General features: G+C 41.4%; 2 protein-coding genes across 2 annotated transcripts; one reads left to right on the top strand and one right to left on the bottom strand.

The window, feature by feature from the left end:
* The first annotated feature begins 3,904 nt into the window (after positions 1-3,904).
* Positions 3,905-7,197, top strand: psme1 (proteasome activator subunit 1). The gene is made up of 11 exons (XM_018698137.2): positions 3,905-4,109; positions 4,367-4,399; positions 4,488-4,550; positions 4,677-4,778; positions 5,314-5,371; positions 5,468-5,565; positions 5,752-5,820; positions 5,906-5,973; positions 6,378-6,432; positions 6,529-6,615; positions 6,964-7,197. Exons 1-11 carry the CDS (start codon positions 4,071-4,073, stop codon positions 7,042-7,044), a joined length of 753 nt encoding a protein of 250 aa, XP_018553653.1. The 5' UTR covers positions 3,905-4,070; the 3' UTR covers positions 7,045-7,197.
* Position 7,198: 1 nt separating this feature from the next.
* LOC108898227 (fat storage-inducing transmembrane protein 1) lies at positions 7,199-10,288 on the bottom strand. The gene is made up of 2 exons (XM_018698136.2): positions 9,060-10,288; positions 7,199-7,997 (listed from the first exon to the last, which is right to left on the bottom strand). Exons 1-2 carry the CDS (start codon positions 9,347-9,349, stop codon positions 7,325-7,327), a joined length of 963 nt encoding a protein of 320 aa, XP_018553652.1. The 5' UTR covers positions 9,350-10,288; the 3' UTR covers positions 7,199-7,324.
* Between the last annotated feature and the right edge of the window lie 60 nt (positions 10,289-10,348).

Genomic DNA, 10,348 nt, shown 5'->3' on the forward strand with positions numbered 1-10,348 from the left:
GTAATTTTTTTTAGGATCTTATAAGTATTTGGCCTTAATTGTTCAGGTCCTTCTTTGAAATCACAATCTTTTTAATTAGGTGGAATATTGCATGTTGTGTTTCTGCTCTTGGATCATGCTACATTCCAGTTGTGGAACAGTCATATGCTTAGTGAATGTAATTGTAGTTATTGTAATATTTATTTATGTAACAAGATAAATATTACTTCCATTGAACCATTTTAAAACATTTTTTCCCTTTTCTTCTTCCCAGAAATACATCACAAACTAACGCAGTGTCCCCATGTTTTCAGATTTTTGTGCACTCCCCGCCCACCCTTCCACTACATGGTAAGTTTATCATTATCATTGTTTATCACATGTACAGATGTGTATTTGGATCATTGAGGTTTAATGAATTAGCTGAAATGCAATGTTTTTTGTTAAATGTTGTTGTTAAAATTTATTAGGTTGATACCTTTTATCATTGCCTAATGCCTTTTTTCTTATCTTTTCCGTGACTTGTATGTGATGGTGCTGAGATTGTTCATCCACCCTTCAGAACAGTGAAGTTACATGTTGGTGTGCATTCTTAGGGGACATTGCTGAAAACTGAGGCCTGTGTGTGTCAGTGCTAACTGAACTGAAGGAATGTATGGCATGAGATGTTAAAAATGAGTATGTGTGTTAAAGCAAAATATTAAATAAAATGTTAAGATGTTTTGGATGCTCTTTTGTTCTGTAGTTTAGTGGAACTTTGGTCATTTATTTTTAATGAATGCTTAAGGGTACTATCTATGTAGACAACACTAATTGAAACAATAAGATTTATGTTTGTAACACTATCAATGAAATGGCATAATGAAATTATGTTCATCCAACAATTTTTTGAGTGTAGGGAGGGAAAAATCAAAACAAGAAACTCACAATAACATGGTTGTATAAATATTCACACTCTTAAACTAAGACCCTGTTGAAGCACCCTTCGATTTTATGACAGTATTCAGTCTTTTTGTGTAGGAGTTCATCTGGACTCTTCATTGTAAAAGCTCCAGATCTGTCAGACTGTGAGGATGTCTCCCAAGCTCTTGGTTTTGGTTTTAAGAGTCACTTTAATTGTTTGAATGTGATTGGTTAATTCTGAACACAGCCACATCCCCAGTTAAAAGAGTGTGCATGCTACATTATTTTACTTTTAATGGTTAAAGGTTAATAATTTATTTTTGTCTCATTATTTTACATCACAGAAACCTGGCATTTAGCAGGGATGTGAAGACCTTTTATAGTCACTTTAACTGTTGTTTCAGGGCTGAAGATTATTTCCATCATCCATTAACCTTCTGATTATTTTCTTGATTAATGATTAATCTGCTCTGTCTCACCATAAGAACAAAAGTAAATCTTCAACAGTGAAAACTTCAAAACAGTGGGCTGAATTTTGTCTTTATCTATCTCTGGAAATCTTCACCACCTTCAGAAGACAACAAGAGATTGAATCTGGGACTGTAAGATTTCTGATGTCATCTGATGATTATTGAGCTCAGCGGTTCGCTCTTAGGTTTAGGTTAGGACCTGGGTTAGAGTTAAAGGTTAGGGTCTTGGAGGCAGCAGTGCTGCCCTTCTCCTGGTTTATAGCTCCAGTCTTCCAGGTGAATTTTGTTGTAATGATCAGTTTTCTGATAAACCTGATGAAACAGTTCTGATGAGTCTCAGACCTGAACCAACAAGAGACTTCATTTTCCTCTGACAGACCAACCAAGTGTGTCTTTGCCTGGTTTTTAAACAGTGAACTTCCTGTTAATTTTTCTCTGTGCAAATGGAGGGAGGGGTCTCACACTGAGGGGGGTGGGTGGGTGGGGGTGTTGGACCGAAGGATCTACTGTAGATATGAGATAAAGAGAGTTACAATGTGTTGGTTAAACTTCAGCCCTCCTGTCTCCTGGTCTCTGACAGACCTGCAGAGTAAGCAGCCAGCACACACACACACACACACACACACACACACACACACACACACACACACACACACACACACACACACACAGTGAGTGAATGCAGACGTGCTAAACAGCCATGACTGTAGTCCAGAGTTATGAAAGGCCACATTCATTCACTCAGCAGCTGCCAAACACTCTGATCATTTGACTCTTGTTCTTTGGTTTAGAAATCTTAGTTAAAGGTCATAGTGACTGATCATCCGATGTTTCATGCTGTCTTTATTTTCTAAAACAATCTAAATGTAGACTGGAGTTTATTAGTGGTGACTTCAATGTTGTTCAATGTGTTTTAATGATCCCACAGATCTCAATGTTCAAATTGACAAAAAAATAAAAATAAATAAAAATAAAGAATTCAGAATCTTTGTTTTCTCAATCCACTGATCCATGAAGCCACCGAGCTGCTAAATGTAAATTAGTTTTCAATTGAATAAATAGACATCTGATTTCAAAACATATGGTTCTGATATAATAGAAATATATGGGGTGTCAGGAGCATCAGACAGAAACACAACACATGTTCACACGATGAAATAAAATAACGATGCAAGCTGCTGGTTTCAAAGTCAGTCAGTCACTTTCTGAAGTTATTTAAGTCTTGATAGACAACATTAATGAAACTTCTTCACTGTCGGAGAAATGACTAAATGAATGTTTCTCCTGTGAGCTGTTAGAAATAAAGAATCACTCTGAGTTAAGAGTGAGATGACTGAACCAACACTTTAACTGTGGATATCCGACACATCTGGACATGAAACATATCACCAGTGGAGGAACAACCACTCTGATCTGTAAGTAAAAGTCAATACCACAGTGTACAATATACAAAGTTCTAGCTCTGAAAATAATGAAGTTTTGGGGGAGGGTGGGGGTGTGGTGTAGTTTAATGTAATGTCTGTTTTCTGTCTCTCCCTCCCTCCCACCCCCGCCCCACGTGTCCGAACACACATGATCTTTGTCCTCACTGTTTCTCAACTGTCGACCTGGTGTGAAACCACAGAGAGTTTTAATCAATGACTCAATCAAAACACAGAATCAATAACTGATGCTACCTGCTCTGTAAACAGCTGCAGCCTTTGTCTTCTGGTCCAACCTGATCACACCTGAGTATTAGTCTGGGACTAGATACTACAGCTGTTCAGACAGATCTTGTGGCAGACCATCCTCTCAGAGACTGACAATAGATTTAATGCAGAATAAATATCACAGTTTATCAGCCAGTAATTAAATCTATGACTCCACATGATCAGCTAAGATGATCTAACATGATGATTTTACTTGGTAAACAGTCTGGTGTAATGACCTGAGCAGCACTGTGTTTACATTGGGAGGCTCTGACTTACTCTCTGGATCCTGTATTTGTTTTAGGCTCTAACCCGACGGGGTCAGGTCTTCATCAGAGTCCATGTGCCGTCAGACTGAGGAGAGCTGGTCCCTTAAACACTGGGAGCAGACACACTTTAATATGATCAATAATCAGCTGCAGTGTCTCTGTGAGTGAGTGACAGAGGAGATTTATCTTCACTCTCAGCTGTTTGAACCAAATATACTTTAATTACATGACCAGAGAAAACATCCATTCACTCTGTAAAATATACTGATACAAACACACACACACAAGCGCGCACACAGGTTTCCTCTGTAGTTAGCCTGTAGTTTAGTTTGCTTTACAGCTCCATCTGGTGGACTGAGTCAGACCTGATGAGTTACAGTTTCTACATAAAACACGTTGAATCTAATCAGTTACAGGTTAAATTTAATTTATAAACATAAACAACACCAGATAGAAAACAAAGTCAAAATACATCAGTTTAGAGTTTTGATACTTTTTTCTTTTCTTTTTTCATTACATAAATCATTGTAGTTGTTGAGAACTACACATCCCATGATGCAACGGGATCATTGATATTAAAGTGGGGGAGTGCGGAACTGTCTGCGCTTTACTTTCATTTTCGCTTTTAATGCTGAGTAACTGTGAGGACTTCACCGTGTTGAGTTTCATATAAAGAGCTGATTTCTGTCTCTCCGCGCGAAGCCGAAGTTTCAACAGTGTTATAAACTTTATTTAAACTTCAGTTTGTCTACTCAGTCGACATGGCTTCTCTGGATATCCGCCTCGAGTCGAAGAAACAGGTGAGCACCAGAGTATGCGGGTCACGACTCACATTTCACATTTTAAAAGCTTTGTTCCCGTCAAACACCTGGTGGGCCAGATAAGCCGGTGTCCAGGTGAGTCTTAAGGAGCAGACAGACCCCGGGACAGGTGGTCCGTCCTCAGGTCTCGGCCTGTGCTGCTCAGTCCGGTCTAACCAGGTCTGGGTTCAGGCCAAGGTGACTGAGTCTAAATGGAGGAAAAACGATCCTAATCACTTCTCCTCTCTTCTCTACAGGTGGATGACTTCAGCCAGAAACTCACTAAAGAGGCGAGTTAATCCAGATGCTACAGATGTTTCATTAAAATCATCTGAGCTCTGTTATAATCAGTTTTATTATTATTATTATTTACCACAGGCTGAAGAGCTGGTGTCAAAGTTTTTCCCTCAGAAGATTGAAGAGCTGCAGATGCTGCTGAAGGTATCAACCTGACTCTGTGTGAAACAAAATGTGGTCAGGGGTCCGGATGGGGTCACTGGTGGTTAACAGGGAGTCATGGATCTCAGTGACTCCTCCTCTAAAAAACATGTTTGTGTTTTGTGGCAGACGTCTTTCATCTGTGACGATCTTGGGTCCCTGAAGGCTCCACTGGACATCCCCATCCCTGACCCGGCTAAAGAGGAGGCCAAACGCAAGAAGAAGGAGGAGGTAGGTCCCACAGGCTGAGGTTCCCACATTCCTCAGGGTCCAGGCTCTGTGGTCTGAGATAAAGGAGATATGCTGGTCTGAGGGTTAAAACATCAGTTCATTAACTGCTAAATAAAGAAGACAGGGGTTTTAACAGTAGGTTATTTTAGTGTTTATTTCTCTGAACTGTGAGTCTCACCTCCTCAGACACAGATTTAGATTTAATATTTCATCAGACTGAAATACTGAGTCCTCAGTCACCTGTTTTAGTGTTGGTTGATTTTTATGCAGTACAACTGCACAACTTAAACATGCGGACACAAGAATCACTGAGGTGTTTTAATTGTATTAGTCATATTATATATATTTCTACAGTTGGTGTTGGTTTGCAGACATTGACTGTGGAACAGTGTCTTGGGTTTTCTCCTCAGACCCTGTGTTTCATATGCAAAGAAAAAAACATTTAACATGTTGATTCAGTCTCAGCCAGAGAGCCTGTTATGATGATGATGAAGCAGTGGAAACAGTCTGAGCTGGAGCTTCTGTTATGTTGCAGAGAGAGGTAAAGGAGGGGAAGAAAGACAAGGACAGCGATAAAGAGGAGGAGGATTCAGGTGAATATGACGACAGAGAGAGATGACTGAGTGTGAATGAAATGGTAACCCAGAGTAGAAACTCTGAGACACATGTCATGTTGTTTTCTCCCCCAGGACCTCCCTGTGGTCCCATCTGCATCAACAAGCGGGTGGAGAATCTCCTGCAGGAGGTCAGGCCTCAGATCCAAACTCTGAAGGAGAAGCTCAACACGGTCAGTCTGACTCTAAACGAGTGTCAAGGTTCATTTAAAGAGACAGTTCATGTGATGACAGGAGATCTCCTCTGTCAACAGAGGTCACATTAGTAATCAGTAATCAGCCTTTTTAATGTGTTGACACTATGACAGACTCATATATCAAACCAGAGCTTAATATTCAGATGTATTTTTTCCTGGCAGGTGTCAATGTGGGTCCAACTCCAGATCCCTAAAATTGAAGATGGAAACAACTTTGGAGTGGCAGTGCAGGTCAGAGCTGACAATCTGCTGATCTGTTGATCTGTGAGGTGAATCTTAGTCAGGATGCTTTCAAATCTTTGTTTTTATCCAACAGGAGAAAGTGTTTGAACTTCTGACCAACACACGCACCAAGATCGAGGGTTTCCAGACTCAGATTTCAAAGTAAGAGCCCATATCAGAGCAGCTACTTCACAGCAGTGTTTTTAGTTTACATGATAAAAAAGATGACAACGGGCTGATATCCTCCCTCATCCACCTACACAGGGGGTGTCCATGTTTTAACCAATCACAGCTCTTCTCAGGTCATGTTTGGAATGACAGGTGAACAGGTGACAATGTCAACCATCAGAAGAAAACCTCTCAGTGTGAAACCTCGATTTACGGTTTTAAAAATGAAATAACACAACTTTCCTCTCAGAAAACAAAAGTTGATGAACTCTGAATATTTGAGTGTTTTCAGCTTTACTCAGACCTGGACTAGAGGTTTAGATTTCCTGAGGGATTTTAAAGCTTGTTTGATCAGAACATTGAGGACTGATGAAAACCCTCTGTCTGTTCTTTGTCAGATATTATAGTGAGAGAGGAGATGCTGTGGCCAAAGCCTCCAAACAACCCCATGTGGTCAGTATCATGTTGTGAGTTTATCTCAGTGTTTGTGTGTGATGATATTCACTGTCTGTTCTGTTAGTGTATAAAACAAACTGCTCTGTGCTGCAGGGAGACTACAGACAGCTGGTTCATGAGCTGGACAAGTATCAGTACTGCGAGCTCCGCCTTGTGGTCCTGGACCTCCGCAACACATATGTAAGAAACACAGACTCTCTGATCCTGTCTGAAACTGACTGACGACAGTAACGTGCAGATAAACATTGTACTCTGAATAAAACCACTACACATCTGTAAAATACTCCAGCTGTGTCCCAGCAGGAGGGGCAGGGATTAAATGAACTCCACTCCTTAACAGAAGGGTAATTAAACTGATGAAGTGTGGCTGTGTCAGACTGACTGGAGTTTGTCTACTCTGTCTTTGTGTTTGATGCTGTTAATGAATGAACAGGTGATGATGAAAGAAGCTGTTTGACACGATCATAAATCTGAATCTGTCTCTTTCCTGTGTTTTGTGTCTGATTCTATCTTTATTTCCTCCTGCAGGCTGTGCTGTTTGACATTATAAACAAGAACTATGACAAGATCAAGAAGCCCAGAGGAGACGGGAAAGCTCTCATCTACTGAAACATCAGCACACTCACAGCTTTTAAACAAGATACAACTAGTTTAGTGTGACACTCTCATCAAGTAACAAACTCCTCCTCTGACAACATGCCTTCTTTTTCTTATTGTGCATGCATTTGGTTCAGATTACAAAATAAACCAATATGATTCTGACTCTGCCTGAACTCATTATTTATTCAAATGACTTCTCTAGTGTTATAAAGATACACGTCATGTCTTAGATTCTCTTCACAGCTCTAGTGAGAAGCCCTTTGACCTTTCAGTGTCTTCTCCTCAGAGTTTAACAGTAATGAGGCTGTTTGTCCATGGAGATAATGAGTCCTTCTCCTGGTAAACCAGGACAGCCCCAGCTTTGTCTGAGTCTGTACCATCCCTGATAAAGTGCTTTCCAGCCCAGGTAGCCCAGAGCGCCCCCCAGCTGCTGGGAGGGGAAGCTGGGGAAGTGTGCCAGCAGACACAGCAGCAGAAACATCCACAAGACCAGTAGGAGTGCACACAGGAGGAAGATGAATCTTAAGGGGGTTCCTGGGGACCTCTGCAGGGGCTTGGCATGTAATACACAAGGGCCAAAGACAGACAGCTCCTCCACCAGCAACAGGCAGCACATGCAGAGGATGAGGACATCCTGGGACACTTCGTACCCCCTCCACACCATGTTAGCTCTGAGGCAGGAGGCCTTGGTCTGGTCTTCGTGCAGGAGCAGTAGCGACGGTCTGGGGGAGGCCAGGCTCTGGGAGTCCTGGGGGGGGGTTACGGGTTCATAACAGGTCCCTGCTGCGTCCTCCAGCAAGGTCAAGAGGCACCGACTCCCCCACCAGAGCACCCCCACAACCCCTATCCGCGAGAGGTGTCGGAGAGAGAGAGAAAGTGAACGCTGAGCTGAGAATGAGAGGAGGATGATGAAGGAACCGCTGAAGACCCAGGTCCAACCCCAGGTGGATTTTAGAAATTTCCTGTGACAGAGAGATCAATCACAACACAGTGATAATAATCAGTATTAGATCAATATAAGGTTTGATCCCACCTTGTTTCAGTTCATCGTTTAAATAATTTAACAAACAACAACAAAGGGTTTGGGTTGGATTTAGTTCCGATCATGTTGTGATGAACAGACATAGGGATCATGGTTCGTGGGCTGCTGATACATTAGTCAAAGGCTGAATCAGTTTAACTCCCAGTTCGACTTCAATTTAACTTCAGTGTTGGAGCCAAAGTTTTAATTTATGAATTCTAATACTTGTTTTCTTTGAGTTAATCCCATCTAGTGGCCAGAAGCCAGGGATAGAGACAGATAAAAGCCAAGGATGCTAGCTAAAGGGTGTGATTAGAGCAGGAAGACAGTTTTTTGACCTCACTTGGCAGTCCTGGCAGCCGTCAAGACATTTTTGCTCAGCCACCATAGTGGTTATCAAATAGAACAATAGACCAGGAATAACCACTACATTCAGTTTAACTGGTATTAACAGATATTTTAAAGGCAGAGTATGCTACTTTTGAGTGATTATTGTCATGACATTCATTAATGAATACACTTTTTGGATTGCCAGGTTAAATATTTAACATGTCACAGATTCATGTTGTTTATTACTGAGTCATAAATGATTGTGTTGTTTCTTAGAACATTTATACGATGGTGAGTCTGATAATATGAGGAGTCAGAGTTAGCCAGAATTAGCTAACAGTAGCTAACATTAGCCAGCATTAGCCACTAGTCACACCAGACCAGGTCAGTCCTCTGAATGACCTGAACTGTCTTGTTTTGATAATAATGATGAAGGTTGATAGAATACCAACATTAACATAATCTTTCACTCTGTAAAACAGTGAGTAATTCTCTATTAATTACCTTTAATAAGGTGGTGAGTGATCAATAACTGATGAAGACCCTGATCTGAAGAGACTCATCAGTGACTGATGCTGTTGAACCACAGTATCAGAGCTTTAACTGCAAGATAATGACAGGTGAAACTCAGTGCAGCAGCAGGTTAAAGGTTTTCATTAGAAACAGATCTCACCTGTACAGGAAATGGTGGCTGTTTGCAAAGATACTGAATTTTGACACCCAGAGGCTGAGCACGGGTCCAAACAGAACCAGACCAGACAGCACCAGGTGGAAATGTCGTCTGACCAGGCAGCTTCCTAAAAGTCTGCCCAGTAAGTCTGTTATAAACTCTAGTGCTGCGTTCAGGACCCTGAAGATAAACCTCCCAGGCAGGATCAGATCTTCAGCCATCTTGTGTAACTTCTCCAGGCTGACGTCTGGTGAGAGGCCATTAGAGGAGGAGTTTTCCGTCTTCAGATCCATGGTCTTCTGGTCTCCTGGCCTTCTGGTCTTCTTAAGGAAACCTTTTAGAATTTTTATTAAGTGTTGCTCTTTTTCAATACCAGCTCAGGCCGGAGTCTCTCTGTCTGTCCTGTGTGAAAGGCTCACCAGTCTCTCTCCTTTATCACTGTCAGTCCTGCAGCAGAGCACATGATTTATAAAAATACAGCCCCTCTGTCCCCTTTACCCTCCAAACCCCCATGGCCCCTCCCCAGCACAGGCTGAAAGTGGAGACATGCTAATGGCTGCAGGACCTGACCCCATTCTTCTCAACACTGAGCTGACACCAAGCTTTGAAGTGTTTCTAAAAGATGGCAGCTGATGATACAAAAATTGTGAAGTTAATTTAAATTCTACATGATGACCTAAAGTAACAACTTTGTAAAGAACCTGGTCTGCTCCTCAGAAAAATCCTCCTGCCTGCTTTATTCCTCCTCTCGTAGAATCACCTGCTGGAGTTCATTTAAGGCATGAACAGCTGCATTTCTCTCAGTCTTTTTATTTCCAGAGCCTCTTCAACTCCCAGAGCCAAATGGAGTAAATTTAGTCTTTGCATGGGATTTATGCTCAGTAAAACATCCAGTCCCATTTCAACTGAGATCAGACACTGCTGCAGTGCACATGTAGCTTGACTGTTCATCTGACAATACAACTCTACAGACGGGGGGTAGACCACTGTTAGCTTTAACATAATGTTGACTTTCCTTTTGTTTAAACGCTTAAAACAGCAACTTTGTGGATCCAGCATTTTCTAAAATTACTGTGTTTTAATATGAATCAAATGAGTCAGAAGTTGTGAACAGTGAGTGTAAATGAAACCAGAGAATCTCTGTCTAATTTTAGATAATCACTGCCATTACATCGACCTTCACACCACTTTGGTTCCTGCAGCAGCTGAGGGTTCAGTCGTTTGGTCTTTCAGGTTTAAATCATGTTTCAGTGTTTCATCTGATGTTCTCACATCGTAGAGAAGAGTTAATT

Source organism: Lates calcarifer, linkage group LG24, assembly GCF_001640805.2.
Source record: "Lates calcarifer isolate ASB-BC8 linkage group LG24, TLL_Latcal_v3, whole genome shotgun sequence".
Classification (NCBI taxonomy): Eukaryota; Metazoa; Chordata; class Actinopteri; family Centropomidae; genus Lates; species Lates calcarifer.

What these genes read in the sequence shown, in the direction of transcription:
- psme1 (XM_018698137.2), top strand. Translation starts at nt 4,071, where the DNA reads ATGGCTTCTCTGGATATCCGCCTCGAGTCGAAGAAACAG. An exon ending in AACGCAAGAAGAAGGAGGAG is followed by an intron (nt 4,779 to 5,313) that starts GTAGGTCCCACA and finishes GTTATGTTGCAG; the next exon opens with AGAGAGGTAAAGGAGGGGAA. An exon ending in ACTTTGGAGTGGCAGTGCAG is followed by an intron (nt 5,821 to 5,905) that starts GTCAGAGCTGAC and finishes TTTATCCAACAG; the next exon opens with GAGAAAGTGTTTGAACTTCT.
- LOC108898227 (XM_018698136.2), bottom strand. Translation starts at nt 9,349, where the DNA reads ATGGATCTGAAGACGGAAAACTCCTCCTCTAATGGCCTCTCACCAGAC. An exon ending in AGCCACCATTTCCTGTACAG is followed by an intron (nt 7,998 to 9,059) that starts GTGAGATCTGTT and finishes TCTCTGTCACAG; the next exon opens with GAAATTTCTAAAATCCACCT.